Below are 20,041 nucleotides of genomic sequence, written 5' to 3'. Positions count from 1 at the left end.
TAAATATTTTATCTGCTCGACTTGGTCGGACGCATCACACGCCAGAGCCCTTGCGCCCTTTATATATTGATAAGCCCCTTATAAATAAGTATTTATTTCTTCGAGTGGAGATCGAATCCACAACTTTTCACGTTTTCGTGAAGAAATAAAAAAAAAATGTAAAGATGTATAATTGCGATGGTCGTGGGTTCGATTTCCTCTCGATAGAATAAATTATTTTCATTTCGATAGAATAAATTATTTTCATTTTCGTGTTAAAGCGTGGCGGTGAGTTCCGCCATACAATGTCTTCTCTTAAAACGGAGAGTGGAGTGTCTTGAACCTAAGCTCTCTCCGGTTACCCCGTATGTGAATTACAGGTGAAGCTAAAAGAATAAAAATAAAACACTATTTTAAAATAACATTTTATTGAATTTCATAATTACCAAATTGTTGTATAGCACAGTAACTGGCGGATGTATCTGGATATTTTAGTAGAGCGCAATAATCAAGATCACTAATCAAAGGTGATGGCGGGTGATATGTGAACATCACTCTTCGTTTCTCAATTTCTTCTCTAAGTCTTTTTAATTCATTTTCTTCTTTCAATTCCCTATCATCCTTCTCTTCGTAGTTGAACCCGTATACTTCTACGGATTTGTATGAAGGAATGTTTTTAACTAATTTAGTTTCGTCCCTCTCAATTCTCACTTTATCGAAATTTGTATATTTATCAGTAACTTTGTTAATTTTACGCTTTTTCTTAGGTTTTGTAAACAAATTCCGCCTTTTGAACGTACATTCTGGATCCTTGCGACCATCATCAACAATCATGTCCGGTTCATAGAACTTGATTGACTTTTCTGATCGTTGTTTATTCTTGGCCATTATTTTTAAAGATTCATATAAATTTCTGGGTTCTTCAACAGTTGAGCCCATTTGTATCTGCTCCTTTAAAATATTTAATAGATTCTTCTTTTTGGACTTGACTTTGGCCGATTTTGGCTCAAAACTTTTGGATTTTGATAAGTTTGTAACTTTCTTATCTTGTATAAATGATTTGGCTTTGATTTTATGGAAAATTGGTATCGCCTCATCAACAATATTTGTACCACTAACTCTATATATAGCCATCTCAGATAGTTTCTTTTTAAACAAACTGTGACGTGATTCATTATATTTTGTATTCATTTCAAGTTTTTCAGCGACATCTTGATTGATTTCTAGAATAGTATTCAAATTATTGCTATTTTTACGTTCTGTTTCAGCATTGTACATATTAATTGTAGTTTCTAATAAATCAACAAATAGATTGTATACTTTTTTGTCGCTTTCACCAGTTTCTACAACCATTCTTGGTTCTTCTTTATTCAGTTTTTTCCCTTCCAGAACTTGATTGAGTACGCTATTTTCTTCTCTAGATCTTTGTACGTCTGGATGCCTTAAATTCGTTAATACAGAATAATCGGAAGAAGATTGATTTATCTCTTTTCTCGACTGTAAAATTACTAAATCATCTTCCAAAGTCTGTTGATTCAAAATTCTTGATTTATAAATATTCTTCGCGTTTTCTTCTGATTTTAAAGTTTTATATCTGCGTGATTTTGGTGTTTTGTTGACGGGGACATCGTTAATATCTGGATATTGAGTGCTTGCTGTAGATTTCGATAAGATTGTAAGTACTGACGACATGAACTTCTTTTGACCAGGTCTCGGTCGAAGAGGTGCCTTTCGTTTTGTATGAATCGTAGCTGCATCTATTATAACATAAGTTCTATTATTATGAAGATTAATTTCTATAAGGTGCGTTGTTGTGTTTGTGGAGTTCGATTTCCACTTGGAAGAATACATTATTTTCATATTCTCGCTCTGGTAGTAAGACAAAGCACACCGTTGAGCTATTCTACAATAGAGATCACTCGATGTCTCGAAAATTAAGCGATGCAAGAGAAGCGAACGACACTATGGTCCGTCAGTCTAACGCATTTTATTTGGGATAAAACGGCAAAAAAATTAATTTGAATCTCATTCACTAACATTGTTAGGTATGAAAATATGAATGATAACGAGTTTGATTTCCATAGGAGAATGTTAATTTTTTTCTCTAATTTAGACAAACTCTGTTAGTATTGTGTATTTTAATAAGTTTAGTAACAAACTCAGGTCACATTTAAATTCTTTTTTGTTCCTTTTTATTTCAAGTACTGTTAAATTTTAATAATTGTGAAGGTAGACACAGGATTTCCAATCAAGGTTCGCTTTATTATTGTTACAGCTTTCTTAACGTCACGCTCTATCCTGCACACAGCGGCATTTCCTCGAGTGGGAATCGAACCCACAACCAGTCGCGTGTACATTCACACCGTGTGCCGCTGTGCCACAACTGGCGTCAACATGTAATAGCCACTGGGCAAATCTAAATTAATAAATATATATTTTTAAGCCGTCTTGGTACAGCATGACTGTAAGCTTGATGATTATGGATTCGAATCACACTCAAATGGTTATGATAAAATTATTTAAAATATTTTCATTTCCTCGTCTGTTAATGAAACAAACCGCGGTGTTGAGTTCCACCACTCAATACGCAATTTCTCCAGGACTCAGTGAAAAGTGGGAAACGGAAGTGTCTCAATGGAAACGGAATGTTTTATCATTAGTTTCCCAGGTTCCCTTTGCCTACCTTGCTGCGGGATAGTGTAAAGCTAAAAAAAATAATAGATAAAACACGACGTAAAGCTCCGATAATAAAACGGTGTTTGGAAAACTTAGCGTTTTAACACTAGCTCCTCATATACCGTAACACTCATACCTTTGGCGTCTAGTAATGAACTAACAGCATTCCTCTCCACGAACAGTCGTGTTTTCACATTGTCATTGCTAGCGCATTTCTTGCCCCTCCTCGATCTATTGCAGAGTATTTTAGTTTGTGATCTAATAACGGCGGCGTTTAACTCCATTTTATTTAAATTTTTACGGCATTTTTGAAAATTTCTGTGGTGTTTTTGATTTAATAATATATTTTTTAAACTGTCAAAAATCTATAATTGTGTTAAAATTTAAATGAGGTTTGTAATAATGTGTTTTTGAAAACTTTTTCTTTTCACTTTCACGCATTTTCTCGGATAGACGAGTAAGGAGAGGGAAACTAGTGTCCTCCATTTTCCCGTTTCCCTACCTAATATAAGGCATTATTTATTGAGAGATGGAGATTAATGTGAGCAAAGAAGTAAAATTAATTATTTATTTTCAGTTCCACGCTGTACCCCGCATATAGCAGGGTATTTCCCCCCCCCCCCCTCTTTCTGACCTAATTTTTAAGACAAAGTCTAAAGGTTTCAATGATTAGGCTGTGCATGGGGAACGGAGTGACTATATGGTAATAATAGGTTACCTGTGAGAAGCCTAATATACTGAAATAAAAAATATATAAATATTTATAAGACCTCCTTACTAATAATCTAGTTGGCATTTAAAATCATAATGTAATTGTTAAAATTATTGTATACAAAATTTTCTGTGAATATTACAAGATGAATATTAATGATACGAAACTTACTCTCAGTAAGGGTGCTTATCTTAATAATAAGCAAATGGAAAAACTGAGAGCTAGTCACAAAGACAGAGGTGATGCAACCAAAATGGATACAGTAAATGTGAGGAAGAATGAAGAAATAAAGATTAAAACTAAAGTTATAGCCAATATAGACAAATCTCATAAAAGTAATTTATCTAAATTTGTTAAAAGAGACTTAATGGAAGCAAAAGATTCAAGAAAAGGTAAATAAAATTCAAGGCATTAGGTATAAAGTACCAATATCTAAAAATTGTTCCCATTATGTTATACTCGCCCCCGGTTATACACGGGTTTACGAGGTGCAATGGCACAAGATGTGACTGTAACGCGACGGTTGGGGGTTCGATCCCCACTCGAGGAAGTTAAATATTTCTTTTCATGTCTTCTCTCTGGTGTCGAGGCGAAGAGCGGTATTGAGTGCGCCACTCAACACGCCATGCCTCCAAAATTCGGCGAAAAGTGGGGAACGGAGTGTCTTAACATTAGGTTCCCTCTGCCTACCCTGCTGTGTGCGGGATACAACGTGAAGCTGATTTGATTTTTTAATTAGTTTTATTTCCATAAGAAGCAATGAATTGTTTCTTATGCTCGTAGATGGAGCGGTGATCTTACAGCTATGTTTCCCAAGCATGAAACTATTTATCTATTTTATATATGTAATTGAGAGTCTCCTTATTATCCTTATCCTCCTTATACCCACAAACCACAATAAATAAATGAAACCACAGTTTTAACTACTCTATAAAAGCCTAATATAATTCGGAAAAAAAAAAATCTCAAAAATGAAAAAGTTTTTTTTTTGAAACAAAATAAATAATAAAATTATCGTTTTAAAATAAAACGCCATTTGTAAAGTATAACATAGGCACGCACACTTACCTGTCAAAGCGGCAACGTCGCATACGTATGTGTGCGTGGCACGAAATACAGGTATGGATAAAAATCGTGAAATGAAAAAAAAATCCTACGTCCAAGCTGTTGAGGTACCTTGATTATTTTTTTTAATTCTGGGTTTGAAATATTTTACCCTATATGCAGTTTCAGTAAAAGAAGCGCTGCCTCTTCCACCCAGTATATTGCTCCCTAATCTTTCTTACACATAAAATTTCCACTTTCTTAGTTTCAATAGCATCGTCTGTGCGTTGTCTGTCAGTCACTTAGTGAAATTTTGTATATTTATATAAATGGTTTAATAAAGCTGAATTATTGAGTTTACCACGTTATTTAGCTGATTTAACTTTATTTTAAGATACAAAGAACCAAAAAGAAGATAAAACCAAGCTATCTGAAGAAATCATCAAAAGCAACAAACAGAAGATCCTCCCAAAAGCATCTTCCAATAAAGATACCAACAAGAATACTGCAGAAAGCAATAAATCACAAATTGAATCTAAATCACAGAAAATATTAAGAATCAACATGCCCAATATAAATGATAAGAATAGTAACACTAAAAAGAATGTAAAAAAATTGTGTAAATCTGATGTTAAAGGATCAAGAAATCGTACATTATCCCCAATCTTAACCAAAAAGGCATCTCCATCAACAGAAGTAGCTAAATGGCCAGGTAATAAGCTGGCCAAGCCATATTATGAAGCTTGGGTCAACTATGCTGGAGTATCTAAGAACATGGCGATAATGGAAAAGAACACGAGAGTTCAGAAGCCATACAGAAGGTATAGGAGTCCGGAGCTAATGCATGAGAACTATGCAGATGAGAAATTTACAGGAAGGATTAAAGTTAATTATAAATGAAGATTTGTATTTTTTTTACTCTATATCTAGGGGGGTAGGCAAAGCGGGTAGTCAGGGTACCTCTTTCACCTCGTACTATATATATATATATATATATATATATATATATATAACAGTACCAAGCGTGGAGAGAAACGTTATAAACAAAATGAAATATCGTAAGTTAATACACAACCACTACAGGCCACAATATTATATACGCCTAAATGCTATAAACTAAATAATCAATCAATTAGTTGTTCTTTAATTATGGCGATCCGAGCGTGCCAGTTCAGCAGTAATCACTTCGCCAATGTCACGTTGAATGGAAAACACACAAAGGAGATAATCAATCAAGTTAGATGTTAAAAGACCTGTCAATGTCAATAATGTCATATTGAAATATATATTGTTTACTTTCTCACTACTCTCTTGGTACGCGGGGCTAGCGTAGACGTCTTCACAGAGTGCAACTGGTACCTTTACAGCCTGCGTGTCGGGTGTAGCGGTGGTCAATCTCTGCACTCAAAGAAATACTGTGGCGTTTACCATCTGGCCAGATAACAATGACAAAGCCATCCTTCGTCCAACATTTATTAATACCTAGGCGCTTTCGGGCTGCCATGAAGGCCTCATGCCTAGACTTAGTTAAGAACTCCGATAATGTAATGCCAGTGCCTTTTAAATTCGTTTTAACGAACCAGATTTGATTTTTTAAAGTCACTTCACAAAATTTTAGTAAAGCAACTTTATAATAATAAAAAAAAGAAATATGAAAGGCAACAAAAATAGTAATAAACAAGCTTTATTTAACAAAATCAACATAAGTTTTACATATAACAAAAAAAAATAAGAAAGGGGCTAAATATTCCAAAAAAAATACTAAGATCTCCTTAAAAATTACATTTTTAAGACCAGCATTCTTTAATTAAAAAATATTTTATCTTATTTCAAAGGCAGTGGGTTCAAATTTCGTTTCATACCAATATTTCGATGTGACTTGTATATAGATTCACTGTTCAAATGAGATTCCAGTATATATATTTTTTTATTTTTTTTAATAAAATGGAAAGTCCCGACACAATTATTTATATTCAATGTGAAATCATCCTCCCGGTGCTCACCTATGGTGCCCAGACTTAGTCTTTGACGAATTCACAGAAGTCCGCCCTCAAGGTTTGCCAACCTGCGATGGAGCGCAGCATCTTAGGTGTCAAATTAATGGATAAAATCCGAAACACCCAACTGCGCTCTCGCATAAAAATCGCTGACGTGGGTATGAAAGCCGCTACGCTGAAATGGACCTGGGCCGGACACGTCTGCCGCATGCCTGAAGAGTCTTGGGCGAAATCTTCTACCAGCTAGATTCCGAACTCTAAAAGGAGAATTGGCAGACCAAAACGGAGATGCCGAGACGATGTGGACCATTATAAGCCTGACTGGTGCTCAATAGCGCGAAAAAGACCAGAGTGGAAGAAGTGGAGGGAGACCTTTGCCCAACAATGGGACAGTACAGGCTAGGGGAAAAAATGTGAAATGTATTACAGAACATTTCTTTCTAACCCATATCCTTTAGGATAAATAGTTATTCATGTGTTACGCAGGGAACCACTCTGTGTAGAAATAAAACTGTCTGTCTGTCTAAAACTGGTACGGAAAAAGCTTAAAACAGTAGGCTTCAAGAGAAAACCTAGAGAAAACCATTCACCACTTACAGTAATATTAAGTGGCGGAACCTAACGCCGCACTTCCTCTTAATCTTCTTTCAAAGGATACACAAGGTAACAGTTATTTATTAAGATATTCAATGGTGCTTGTGATAAGACTATAATTGAAAAAATTCTCTAGAACCCATGAAATATAAAAAGTAAGTAGTAAAGAGAATCAAGAAAATTCGATAAAGCTGGTGTCTAAAATGCCAAGTCATTTGACAAGTAACAAATGGCAGACTGACCAACTGGAGATGCGAATCTACGTCCTCTTAAATTACGATTTACATTTAAAATCATGAAAATCTCATACAAATACACTATTAAAATGTGTATAAAGAAAATTTTGATATTATTATTATGATTAAGGAGAAGAAATTCCTCCAAAAATTTCGACATAAGACACTAACAAAATGCATCTTTTTCCCAAAATTTTTGGTAATTCTTTTCGAATTTGAAGTTCACTTACTTTCAAAGTTCAAGTGAATTAAAATTTAATTTCTGCAAGACTTCAATACAACGTCTTCTACATAATATTGAAACCATCAAATTTATTAATAATGTAATAGATACAAGGATATTTTCTATAACTCCTTCAAAGAACCTATTAAAATATGTAGGAAAGAAGTATTTATATAAAAATATAGCAAGATTAGGACCCGCGCTTCTTGTATACATAGGTCCAAGCTCTCGCAACAACTGCACTATATGTTATATTTAATATTATAATCGTTATCGATTTATACATATGTGACAAATATTGCCATCAGTATAAAGAAACTGTCAACATTAAATATAATAACGTAACACAAAACAAGTACAAGACGTGTAAAAATATGATACTTTGAACATTTGATTAGTTTCAATATGTTCCGAAAGGAAACTTATTCATATCATACTTCTTCTAGTGCACTAGGTTAGGTCGCTACGGTGACCAGGGATGGGGGATGAGCTTGGAGTAATGCCAGGAACTTGAGAACCATGTGCAGATTTATAATTTATTATATAAAAGGACATGTTCCCACTGAGGTAAGACGCACGCACGCACGCACAGGTGTAGCCGTGAAATTTGGAAAGATATAAATTAGGAAAATTATGTTTTTTATATATAACCTTACCCCTCAAGTGGAATTTGAAACCACAACCTTTTAAACCAAAGATAGACCAAATGAGCAATCAATAAACTTGACATCACACAAAAATAAACATTTTTTTTAACTAATACAAACATTTGCACTTATATTTACATAATAACTAAAACAGGAGGCCGCCGTGGCCCAGGGGAACAAGGGTGCGACTGTAATGCGTAATAATTGGTTATTCTTAATAATAAAAAATTAAAGTTAATACAAATAATAAGTGATAAGTGAAAAAATGATCTAATTTCAATATTGAATCCCTTTTTTGTGATATATACGATAAAACAGTGTTCTCTTAAATAATCTTACATTTTGTTTCTTTTTTATTTTCCTTTAGCCAGACTGGAGAAATGAAAATAAAACATTGCCTTGAGTGAGAGTAGAACCCACAATCATTGTGTTTACAGTCAGACCCAGTCCAGCATATTAACATTTGTACAATATATATACAATTATAGATATATAATAATATGAAATATTTTCATTAATACTTAAGGAATGGAAAATTATGAAACATTTTACAAAATATGTTTCAAATATACCACTAAAGATTACGCAAAATGTCAAAAAACAATCTCAAAATGAAAAAAATAATATGTCAAAGTTATCACACACTTAATACAAATCAATAGACAAAACAATTAACCTTAATTTTGACATTATTAATGTCTTATGATAACGTAAAAATACTTAGCATTAACTATGACAATAACACACTAGAAAAGTATAATTACTATGTCATGACACCATACCACTCATAATCAGTAACACCACATCAGTTACTACGTCACGTCATGACACGCTATCACTCACTTCAACGCATCAATCAGTCCCGGCGCGTCAGCTTCATACATCCCGAAGACTATTTCTTTACAATTGGTCACTTTTAGTGTTCCGCGGCCCTCGTCATCCATTTTCATGTAAGTTAGTGCTTTTGTTAGTGTATCAGTTGATGGATTTTGAGGGAAACCTGTGACAATTTATTTTTTATTTATTAGCAATTTTCTGAAAGCCGTAGTAGCAAGAATTTTCTTAGTGTATTTATTTAACTACCGTTAACATGTGTTTGTCAGTGACTGACATACACAGAGATACCTCTTTGTGTATGTCAGTCACTATACAGTTTGATATATAGAAAGCCGTAACCACCCTTTAACCATTCACTTACTTCAACAATCGTTATAGTTGAATGGTTGAAGGTTAAGTGGCAAAAATTAACCATAAAAATCATAGTGAGACATCACTTACCTCTAATATTAACATGGAGCGACAGTGCAGGTAAATCCTTAATGAATTCCGGCAACATTTTTCTTACGTCCGTAACTGATACGGTCTCCAAATTTCCGTAGTCTATATAGCAGAGTCGAACCTGCGACCCGCCCGCTCCACCCACTTGGTCGCAGAGTACCGCTCGGAACCACTGAAAATCTGGAAATAAAATATTTTTTTTCGAAATCTGTTATATACGAATACCTTCTCCTAAGTGTAAATAAGCACTAATCTAAAAACCGTATCAAAATCAGTTCAGCCAAATGAGATCTCTCATCAATGAGAGAACTTGCGGACAAATATATTATGTACATACATAAAATCTCCTATATTTGAAGTCGGTTAAAATGCTTTTTTTATAAATTAACTGTAATATATAATTTCATTTTTTTTAGACAACGCGCCTCCTCGAAACAGACCAGGCCCTCTGACAACCCTATATTAAGTACATTGTTCACATTTTTATAACTTGATTCCGTCTTTATTTTGAGAATTTGAATGTATATGGAAGTTAATGATAATCTATATCTATACTTATAATAAAATCGTAAGTGGGTCGGTGTCTGTACTTGGAAGATATTTAAAAAAAAATGTTATTGGGAACCTTTATTAACCTAATAAAACCCAAAACAATGATTTTTAAAAGTTTTGTTTGTTTGTCTATTTGTCTGCTAATCTCAGAATCGACTTAACCGATTTAGATGCGGTTTTCACTATTGGATTCTGGCAAGCTTACGAAAACATATAGGGTTTATTTTATTACAATGGGTTCATATATAAAAAAGTTATATCAATTAAAAGGATTTAGTTCGACAAATTTGCTAATTGCCGTAACAGTTGTTTTATACAACTGTTTTACTGAATTGACTGAATCTTTAGTTTTCAATTTTTTTATTAATATTTCTATTTCAAGCGGGCGTAGCCCCGCGCGGGACCACTAGTTAGGGAATAAAAATCAATTGAATATTAAAAAAATCTGAATTCAAACCAAAAAGCATAACTATTTCACTTCACATACTTACATGGTGGACATAGCGCTATACACAATTCTTCATGTGCAGGCAGATAAGACTCTTTACCAAGTTCACTTTGACAATACTCAGCCATCTGTGTAATAAATAATATCATATGTAAATATAATACAACAGATAAATGTCTGATAATCTTTAAACAGCTGAACATATAATCTAAAATGATAGATAAGAACACTCTCGATTATTAAAAAATAAGTAACTAAATATAATTTGCAGAAGTTCCTCATATCCACTTCTGACCACAAATTCTTCCATAACTCGATTTAAAAAATTTATTAACATTATCAACTCACTTATTTACTCACTATAATTCACTTTCACCCTACCAATGCTCACTACCACTTACCACCACTGTCTTTCACTCACTACCACCCACTAACACTCACTATCACTCACTTACCCTATCAGTTAGTGTCTGTAATTTATCTTCAAGGCGCATTCCACTCGGTCTCGCGTTGACAGATCCCGACGACAACGAAGCCAGGTCTACAAACACGTCCAATTCACACGTGGCCGATGGTATTTTTATGTAGGTAATGTCTGTTAGCATTAGTCTTGGTGTTTCTGATGAAGAAAATTATTGTTAAATTAGAAATTATATAATATTGAAATTATATAATATTAATATTTGGATATATGTAAAAGATTGTCTGAGAGGAGATGGGGAATGGAAGTGTCTTAACACTAGGTTCCTAGGTTCCCCCTGCCTACTGACTTCAGATCGTTGGCAGATCTTACTGACTTAAACTAATACTTAATATCAGTGGCGAAGTCAGCTGAAATCGCGCCCGGGGCAAAATACTTTAACAGCGCCCCCCAGGCGAAGACAATATAATTTCATATGTATGTTTAAATAGTTTTGCGGACTATTTGACGCCCCCTTATTGGCCCCGCCCGGGGCATGATGACCCCCTTGAAGCCCCCCCCCCCCCCCCCCCACTTTCACCAAATGGGGATCGTTTCTTTCACTTTCACCAAAAATACTAAGCAGATTTAGATGAAATTTAACAATACATATACATGTTGCTTATATAAAATTATTTAAAAAAAAAACTAGTTTATGTAATTTTTTTGGCTATAATTTGGCAATAATATAATATAATATTAAGTTTAAGCGCGTGTCGCTCGCCATATTAACAAGGCAGCCATTGCATCATACTGTAAAATTTGAATACCTACTTTGTTTACTATTTTTATGCAACATGGTGACATTGATTAAAAAATATGAAAAAACCGAAGTTTGAATAGATTTCCGCTTGTTCAAGCAGTGGCGTAGCTAGGGGGGTGCGAGCGGTGCGGTCGCACCGGGCATCAACAGAAAAAGGGCATCAAAGTCGACGATTAGTGTGTTTTTTTAGACTTTATACCATTTTAAAGGGCATCAAGTCCTTTAAGCCGCACCGGGCATCAAAAGGAAAGGGGCATCAAAGTCGACGATTACTTTGTTTTTTAGAACTCAACGGCGATGATCACGTTTTTTTTTTTAGAAGTCAACATTGACGATCACTTTGTTTTATAGAACTCAACGGCGATGATCACGTTTTTTTTTTTTAGAAGTCAACAACAGGAAAGGGGCATCAAGTTCCCCGAGCCGCACCGGGCAGCAAATACCCTAGCTACGCCACTGTGTTCAAGATTCTCAAACAAAGGCTGGCAAACAAAAAACAAAAGACAGATTGAATCACAACCAGATGAAGACTTAATCCTTCAAGTAGTTGAGACTGTATGTGTTGAGTAGCAGAACTCAACACCATGCTTTCTCTTGTTACCAAATGAAAGAAACGAAAATATCAAACCCACAATCACTAGTTACAGTTAGTTAGTCCTAGTGGATGATCTCACAAGTTAAACAGGTAGTTTATTACTACCTATAACATCTGCACCTTGCTGTTCCAACTTCTTCCATTCTGGAGTACTTAGTTCCAAAACCTTCTTATTGACAAATTCCTTGGTTTTTTCTATTTGTAGGTTTATTTCAGCACCAGATGTAGAGGACGTCGATCCGTTGGGTAAAGTCTGAAAAAAACAAACATTTTTTCCTCTCTACTAATTAAGTTTAAGAAATGTGTTTATTTCAAAAACTACTGGTTCAAATATGGGTTATATAACATAACTTTAAAAGTTTCAATGTAGAATACTGTCTGAAGAGTGCTATGTGTCATACAGAACTCTTAGTTATTGACTTGGCATGGCCGGTAGTAACAGCAAGTTATAAAATATACTACATAGTTTTAACCTGGGACTTTGCCCTCAAACCCAAATGAAAATTATTTATTGTACGGGAGGTAACTGTAACCGCGGTTACAGTGGATTACAAAGAAACTATTAATTTGATGATGTGGACAGCCTATATCCTTTCTCAATAGACTACAAAAATATAATTTTCCAACAATTATATCATTGCTAACAAGAGCAAATACCATGTGTAGAAGCAAACATAGTACATATAATATAAAATTGTAACCTATCGTTGTTTATTTATACATGAAAGACTGATGAGAATAAAATATCTTTATGCAAAGTTAACAGCAACTAATTGTATCGTACTATTAGTTTTTGTTAAAAAAAAAAGGTTGCCTGTAAGAAATCACTTATAGTGATAAGGCCGCCTATGCACTGTATCTAAATTAGAAATTTAATTGTATTTTCTTTGTGCAATAAAGTGTTTTTGATTGATTGATTGAGAATATCTATTATTGGGGACAATTTTGGCTTCCCTTAACATTTAGTGTGCATATTTATGAAGCTCTATTCAAAAATAAAAAAGTTATATCAATATAAAGATCAACAAAATTGCTACAACATATTTGTTTTATTGAATTGGTTGAAATTATAAAACTTACTAAAACTTACTAAAACAGGAACTTTATTAAAACAGGAAAGTAAATCAGATTAGTAGACAAATAGTTGTGTAGTACGACCGGGCAAACCCGCAAGCGGATCGCTAGTACAAATAATAAATTAATAAAGAACACCAAAATCCTCTAAGAAAAAAATTAATAAAATTCTAATACATACCAATATCAATTCAACATTCCTATCTCTCAAACTCTGCAAATAACTCATAGCTTCCTCTGACATAGCAGTTTTAGTTTTGTCTGTTTCTTTAAAGGCAGTGATAGCGGGTTCATAGTATAATTTGGCGCTAGCAACTGGCGTAGGGCGCGAAATTAAAGATGGCGGACACGCATATATTGCGCATTTGTTTTGTGTTTCTATGTTACCTGTGGAATGAGTGTTATTATGTATAATCTGTGAATTATTAATCAGTAGAAGATTACTCCAATCAATCAATAATACGAATAATTATAACTGACTAAAATAACCGAGGTATAAATAAAGCACGACGTTGAGTTCCGCCACTCAACACGCAATGTCTCGAAAAAATCAGCGGAGAGTGGGGAACAGAGTGTCTTAACACTAGATTCCCTCTGCCTACCCTGTTGTATGTGATATACAGCGTGAAGCTGATTTAATCTGACATTCCAACAATTTTTTTTGGCCCACCCTAATATATATAGAATATATAGAATATCAAATAATTCAAAATGTTTTATTACAAATAACTGTCTTAAGGCCGCAGTGGCACAAGCGTGCAACAGTAAACATGGCAGTTATTGGTTCGATTGTCTTTTCGTCGCTCTTGTAGGACGTCGTTGTAGGACAGCGTTAGATCCACCATAAGGGCGAAATGTCACTAAAATTTGAGGTTCTTGGGGAACTGAATATCTTAAAACTATATTCCCCTGCCTACCCCTCTATATGCAGGATACAGCGTGAAGCCGTATTACACTCACCATATTCAATATACTCCAATTGATATCTATTCTGTGTATGGTTAGTTCTTTTGCATAATGCCCTGTACCAGAGGCCATCTGTGAACTTCGCTATTACGGTTTGTCCTTTTTGTGGGTTTTCCTTTATTGGTGGGGCTAAAAATGTGTATAAAAATTTAAAACATTATAGACATTGTGTAATAAGATTAACAATAAATATATTACATAACATGATAGTTTTATTATTTATCTTTTCTACCCACCATCTTTACTGTACAACAAGACATCCTCCTGTATGGCGTCGAACTCCTTACAGGCGTCTAAGTTGGAAGGTCTTATGAACACTCTGTCTATCGACGTACAGTCTACTAAGTACACCTTTGTATTGTTTTTTATATCTGGTCTTTGGACTTCTGGTATAACTGAAATAAAAATAACTGTATATAACTTGATTGATAGTAAGCATGATAGTTATGGATTCAATTCATATAAAAGGAATGAAGAAAGGATTAGGTAATGAGCGACGTTGACTTCTGTTAGTGTTAAGACAGTCTGTTCCATGCGCACCGCTAAAATTTCGGGACATTGCAAAAACTCAAAACCGAGCTTTGAACTTTATTACTATTTTATCATACAACTACCGGTCTTACCAGGACTATCAATCCCCTCAATCTTGGGTTTCCATCGCGATACTTCCCCATCATCGAGAATTGAACCCGTATCCATGTTCTCTATTGACACTGTACATGTATCCGGCGATTTGGATTTGATTGTACATTTAAGGTTATTACCAACCTGCCAAAAAATAAAAAAATATTAATATTATATTTAAATTTTGAGTTTACATATGTCTTTTAATGTGTTTGTATCAAACTTAAGAATTATTTCCATAGGTTGGATTCCCACTCGAAGAAATGAAATATTCAATATTTTTATTTCCATTCAACAAGCAATGCCTCCAAAATTCGATGGAAAGTAGGGAACGGGAGTGACATAATGGGAATGGAGGGTCTTGAGACGTGTTCCACTTGAAGAATCAAGAATGAAGCCGATTTCATTAAGTTTGTATCAAGTCTGGAGCTTTTTCTAGGGAGTTACATACATAGATAAATTACAGAGAAACATATTGAACCTAATACGATCGATTGAACAGCGCGATTAACAAGCACGTTAATTAAACTCTGGTGATTCTGTAATACCTATTAACAATTAGCATTGGATTTTTATTACTTCTCATACCTCAACACCGCGAGCAGCCAGCACGCAACTAAACTCCGGCATGTGTACATATCTCTCCGGCACTCTCGTACACCGCGATGGTAGAGTGCAAGAGCGTCCCGCATCCAACATGACTGCGGTGCTAGCAGATATGCGTCGGGCGCGGTACCACGCTGAATCTGCAGCATTGAAATACGCGAATATTTCACCTAGCTGCGGCCTGTGAGATAAAACAAAGGTTTTAATATATAAATAACGTGTAGGCACGTATTATATGCCTACACGGTGCTATAGAAACGCGTATCGTACGCGTATATATTGTTTCTTCATTAAAAATATAAATAATTAGCAATAAATAATATAGTCTGAATATAGGGAGATACATTAGGCCTATAGAAAAAAACCGGTCCAGTTAAATGGCCTTGACAAACGGACAACAGAGCGGTCTTATATAGGTTCCGTTTTTTTTTGTCCTTATCAAAATCGACACCAAATCGATCACACAGCCCGTCATATTCACTTACACAGTCCGTATGTATTAAATAAAGTATGATCGACGAGTCTTGGTCGCCGTGAACTTAGCTATAGATGGCTGCGTTGGTTGAACAACTCGCAGCAAAAGTTCAGCGGATGGCAAGACGGAGTGTCTTAACACTTATTCAAAAACACTTACGTATAAGGCTCTTCCTTCTCACAATCGTCACCAAATTGTTCGCATAATGCGTCGTATTCGCTTTCATAGTCCGGATGTAGGGAGATGCAAGTGTACGTATTCTCCGTTTTGTTTGTCGGAGTGTCGATTGTTAGTATGACTGTTTCACCAACGGATAGTGTTTCTACTATATAACTGTAATAAAAAAAATATTAATTATTTTCTTTTTTTTGCTTCATGCTGTATTCCGCATACACTGGTGTGGTCTGCGACCGCAGAATACCGCCCAAGCTCAAGGGGCTGATATACAAGAGCATCGTCCGACCGGTTCTTTTATACGGCAGCGAATGTTGGCCAGCACTATCTCGGCACACTCAGGAGCTTCACGTCACGGAAATGAAGATGCTGAGGTGGATGTGCGGCGTAACGCGGTCTGACCGCATACGCAACACATTCATTCGAGGTAGTCTTGGGGTCCGTGACGTAGCGGATAAGCTCCAAGAGCGTCGCTTGAGATGGTTTGGCCACGTTACGCGCCGGCCTAAGAACTATGTCGGACGCAAGTGCCTTGCTATACAAGTTCCTGGGGCGCGACCTCCCGGACGCCCAAGGAAGCGCTGGTTGGATGTCGTGATGCAGGACATGAGAGCCAATGGTCTAACCACCGAGGACGCAAAAGATCGTGCAAAGTGGAGTAGGTTAAGTAGGAAGGCAGACCCCGGTAATAGCCGGGATTAATGCCAGGAAGAAGAAGAAGAAGAAGAAGCTGTATTCCGCATACAAAAAAAGAAAAACAGAGGGTCATATTAAAATTAAAAGATGTTAAAAAATCCCTTACTTCTTAGGAACCATCTTCTTAACAGGCGTTATGTCAGCTACTGACGGTATTTTAGTCACTCTCACTTGGTTTTGTGGTTTCTGTGGAATCGGTTCTACAATATTAGGTTTCCGTGCTTCAGGTATTATTAATTGTTGTGGTTGTGGTTTCGGTTCTGGTTTTGGTGTTGGTTTCGGTGTTATTTCTTGTGGTAGTTTTTTCTTAACATCTGTAAAATGAGTTCATATTTATTTCGAGTTTCTATAGATATTTTTAGCTTAAAGGTATATCCCACACGTAGCTCTAGCAGTGTAGGCAGTGTACCTTGGGAACCAGATCTTTCTAGGAGTGTCAACTCAGTTCCCATTAAGACAATTCCGTTTTCCGATTTCCGCCGAATACAACAGGTATTTCATGTTCATTGGCAGAATTCAACGCCGCGGGAATCGAACCCATATAGTCAATTAATTATAAATATTCTTACCATTATTCTCAAAATTCCCTTCATCATCGACGTCTTGTAAATTTTTATTTTCATTACCTATTTTTGGGCGCCGCAAACTATTATATTCTTTGAGTGGTTGATTTCTATTTATTTTTGGTATAGACTGTTGATGTTGATACTGTAAAAGAATAATCACATTATAAAGAAATATGATAAAAACAGCATTTATTAAACAAGTATTTATTTCTTTTGTTTTATAGCTTCATACTTTAATCCACAAAGGGAACCTAGTGTTAAGACTCTACGTTCTCAACGGACCGCCCAATTTACAAGACAATATGTGTTGAACAGCGAAACTCAACGCTGCGCTTTGTATCGTTACCAAAGCGACGAAAAGATTCAGTAACAAGCCAATTTTTTTAAACGCACTAATCTCTGAGAGTATTGAGTTGTCCGTCTATCGGAAATATATAGATATTATTACATCACGTTAATATTTTCGATGTAACCCGCTGTATCTGTGGTCAGTTGTTTCGCGCTCTTATTACCTTTTAAGCATTGGGTGAAACCACAGGTAAGATGTAGTACTGTCCTACTATTATAAATATGACTGAACGGATTTAGATGAAACTTTACAGTAATATAGCTTATACATCAGGATGATACATAAGCTACAATTTATGTAAATATTTTGTATAATTTGGCTATAATATAACACAAAGTTTAAGCGGACTTAAGTCGCCTTTTTGGCAGCTACTATCTATATATATAAAATCGAAAGGTCACTCACTCATCACGAAATCTCAGAAAATAAATGTGCTAGGAATCTCAAATTTTGTATAGGAGTTACTTATAGGAAGTAGGTGCTCGCTAAGACGGGAATTTGTAATATTCGACTTCTAAGTGGTTGTTTTTGGGGTTGAAAGTTTGTATGAAACTTCGTTACTAATGCCATTTGTCTTTGTTATTCTTACTAAATGCTAGGAGTCTCAAATTTTGCATAGACGTCACTAGGACGTAGCCATGGAGACAGAAATTAATAATAACATAGTTCACGCGGGTGTAACCGCGAGCGGGCCGCTAGTTCTATATATAAATAACTTACCCTATTTGTCTTGCCATTGCTCCTCACGGTGTTATCACGTTTCACGTTTTGAGGTGAGGCTGCATCACGCGGGGTGGGAGTTCTAATAGTAAAAAATGTATAATTAATATTTCGCTTTTTAAATAATATATTCATGTTATATACAAAATGTTATATTTGTACATACAAAACATTATGAAATAATTTACGGTTAAAAAAAACTGGTCAAGTGTAAGGTATGCTCGCCTGACTACGGCTCAATTTTAAGATTGGTTTTTGATAATTTTACGATTGATATTGATTTCAACTTGATACCTCCAAGCTCTCAAACGATCAACGATCTCAAGAGAAATGGTTTTGACAGAGGAACAGACATATTCACAGACGGACAACAAAGTGATAACTATAGGTAAGGGTTTCATTTTGAGGTACGGAACCCTAACAAGATATATTGTATATTTTGATTTGATTTGTAGACCTTACAAAATGATAAATAAGAAAACATAAAGAGGGAAACATTTAGCACGAAATTACTCCTGCATAAGGAACGGAAATACTTACGACAGTACTGCTGGTTCTTTGACAAGTGGTTCCACAGTTTTTTCACTGTATTGAAAGGAAAAGTAAAAAGTAAATAAAAAAATTAAAATGCAAAGTATATATAAATTATTATTAAAGTGTGAAAATATAAAAAATACGTAAATTGTAAAAAAATATTAGCTATACTTACGGTAATACTACGTGTTGCTCTTTGGGACGTGACTGTTGGCCTTTATCACTGACAAGATGAAAAAAGCAAAAAATAAATACAAAATTAAAAAACGCTAATGTACAAATATCATAAATTTGAAACCGATTGTTGTCTGCACTTTAAAAATATAGCAGAAAATCTCTTCTTGGGAATTTTTATAGTAATATCCAAAACAATGTTTTATTTTTAATTTTATAAAAGAGTTTATCTAATTACAAAAATTTAAAGTAACTTTCATCGGGGATGGAGATGTCTCATTTTAAACTTGTATGTATTATTTTATTATTTTAATTATTTATAAGATAGTGTATATAAAAAGCCAAATAATTAAAAGAATGAATGTCTAAAGAAATTAATGAACTAAACAAATAATCAAACAAAATTCACCTAGACAGATTATGGCACACGGACCGATGCCGTTTCTGCCAATCAAGCAGCTGACAGCGCTCGCTGCAGTAGGGCGTGACGCCGCAGCGCCCGCAGCGCGCGTCCGCCGCCGCCCCGCACCACGTGCACGTGCAGCGCTGCAGCGCGGGAAGCGACTGATGTGGTGGACTCGTGTTTAGTTACGTACGCTCTCGTAATGTATAGTACCGTCGACGAGCCGTCAACGGTACGACACATCGACGGTACTGTTTAGGTGAGAATGAGAGCGTAAGAGTGTATATGGAAGGGAAGAGCGCTACCGCGCAGGAACGCGCACGGCTACAACTACGAGACCGTACTGCATATGAAAGAAATAATAAGAGGGAGAAATAAAGTTATATATTGAAAGGAGCATAGGCAGAGCTCAGATTGGCTCAGATTTGCCGTCTGAGATTTGGTTTTTAAGAGAGCCTAGCTTCAAAGTGGTCACT

General features: G+C 35.3%; 3 protein-coding genes across 7 annotated transcripts in view; 1 reads left to right on the top strand and 2 right to left on the bottom strand.

Moving 5' to 3' along the window:
* Positions 1-252: 252 nt before the first annotated feature.
* LOC146538544 (uncharacterized) lies at positions 253-4,819 on the bottom strand. The gene is made up of 2 exons (XM_085186174.1): positions 2,792-4,819; positions 253-1,736 (listed from the first exon to the last, which is right to left on the bottom strand). The coding sequence occupies exons 1-2, from the start codon at positions 2,937-2,939 to the stop codon at positions 406-408; spliced, it is 1,479 nt and encodes a 492-aa protein (XP_085042300.1). The 5' UTR covers positions 2,940-4,819; the 3' UTR covers positions 253-405.
* Positions 3,513-5,312, top strand: LOC146538543 (uncharacterized). The gene is made up of 2 exons (XM_085187067.1): positions 3,513-3,759; positions 4,806-5,312. The coding sequence occupies exons 1-2, from the start codon at positions 3,513-3,515 to the stop codon at positions 5,309-5,311; spliced, it is 753 nt and encodes a 250-aa protein (XP_085043193.1). The 3' UTR covers position 5,312.
* Positions 5,313-6,077: 765 nt separating this feature from the next.
* The window catches only part of LOC146538541 (uncharacterized), a 35,562-nt gene continuing 21,598 nt past the window's right edge, over positions 6,078-20,041 (bottom strand). The window contains exons 11-27 of one of the 5 annotated variants that reach the window (XM_085186168.1): positions 19,572-19,726; positions 19,164-19,211; positions 18,995-19,039; positions 18,455-18,536; positions 17,389-17,527; positions 16,926-17,133; positions 16,109-16,282; positions 15,457-15,655; positions 14,868-15,012; positions 14,481-14,639; positions 14,239-14,373; positions 13,460-13,665; positions 12,310-12,457; positions 10,842-11,005; positions 10,430-10,514; positions 9,387-9,566; positions 6,078-9,108 (exon numbers count right to left, since the gene is read on the bottom strand). In XM_085186168.1, the coding sequence (XP_085042294.1) occupies positions 8,948-9,108; positions 9,387-9,566; positions 10,430-10,514; positions 10,842-11,005; positions 12,310-12,457; positions 13,460-13,665; positions 14,239-14,373; positions 14,481-14,639; positions 14,868-15,012; positions 15,457-15,655; positions 16,109-16,282; positions 16,926-17,133; positions 17,389-17,527; positions 18,455-18,536; positions 18,995-19,039; positions 19,164-19,211; positions 19,572-19,726 (2,433 nt within the window). In that variant the 3' untranslated portion in view covers positions 6,078-8,947. The remainder of the gene's footprint in view (positions 9,109-9,386; positions 9,567-10,429; positions 10,515-10,841; positions 11,006-12,309; positions 12,458-13,459; positions 13,666-14,238; positions 14,374-14,480; positions 14,640-14,867; positions 15,013-15,456; positions 15,656-16,108; positions 16,283-16,925; positions 17,134-17,388; positions 17,528-18,454; positions 18,537-18,994; positions 19,040-19,163; positions 19,212-19,571; positions 19,727-20,041) is intronic. The other 4 variants (XM_085186169.1, XM_085186171.1, XM_085186170.1 and 1 more) reach the window with 4 other exon arrangements.

The sequence above is a fragment of the Heliconius melpomene genome, chromosome 6 (assembly GCF_056956725.1).
Source record: "Heliconius melpomene rosina isolate 202511_hmr_F chromosome 6, ASM5695672v1, whole genome shotgun sequence".
In the NCBI taxonomy this organism is placed as follows: Eukaryota; Metazoa; Arthropoda; class Insecta; order Lepidoptera; family Nymphalidae; genus Heliconius; species Heliconius melpomene.
The sequence above is the reverse complement of the archived record's forward strand: the minus strand, read 5'-3'. Positions and strand labels throughout refer to the sequence as shown.

Excerpts from the sequence above, each read along its gene's own strand:
- LOC146538544 (XM_085186174.1), bottom strand. The coding sequence starts at position 2,939 with ATGGAGTTAAACGCCGCCGTTATTAGATCACAAACTAAAATACTCTGC. Across the intron at positions 1,737-2,791 it reads TTCATTACTAGACGCCAAAG|ATGCAGCTACGATTCATACA; the intron begins GTATGAGTGTTA and ends ATGTTATAATAG.
- LOC146538543 (XM_085187067.1), top strand. The coding sequence starts at position 3,513 with ATGAATATTAATGATACGAAACTTACTCTCAGTAAGGGTGCTTATCTT. Across the intron at positions 3,760-4,805 it reads AGCAAAAGATTCAAGAAAAG|ATACAAAGAACCAAAAAGAA; the intron begins GTAAATAAAATT and ends CTTTATTTTAAG.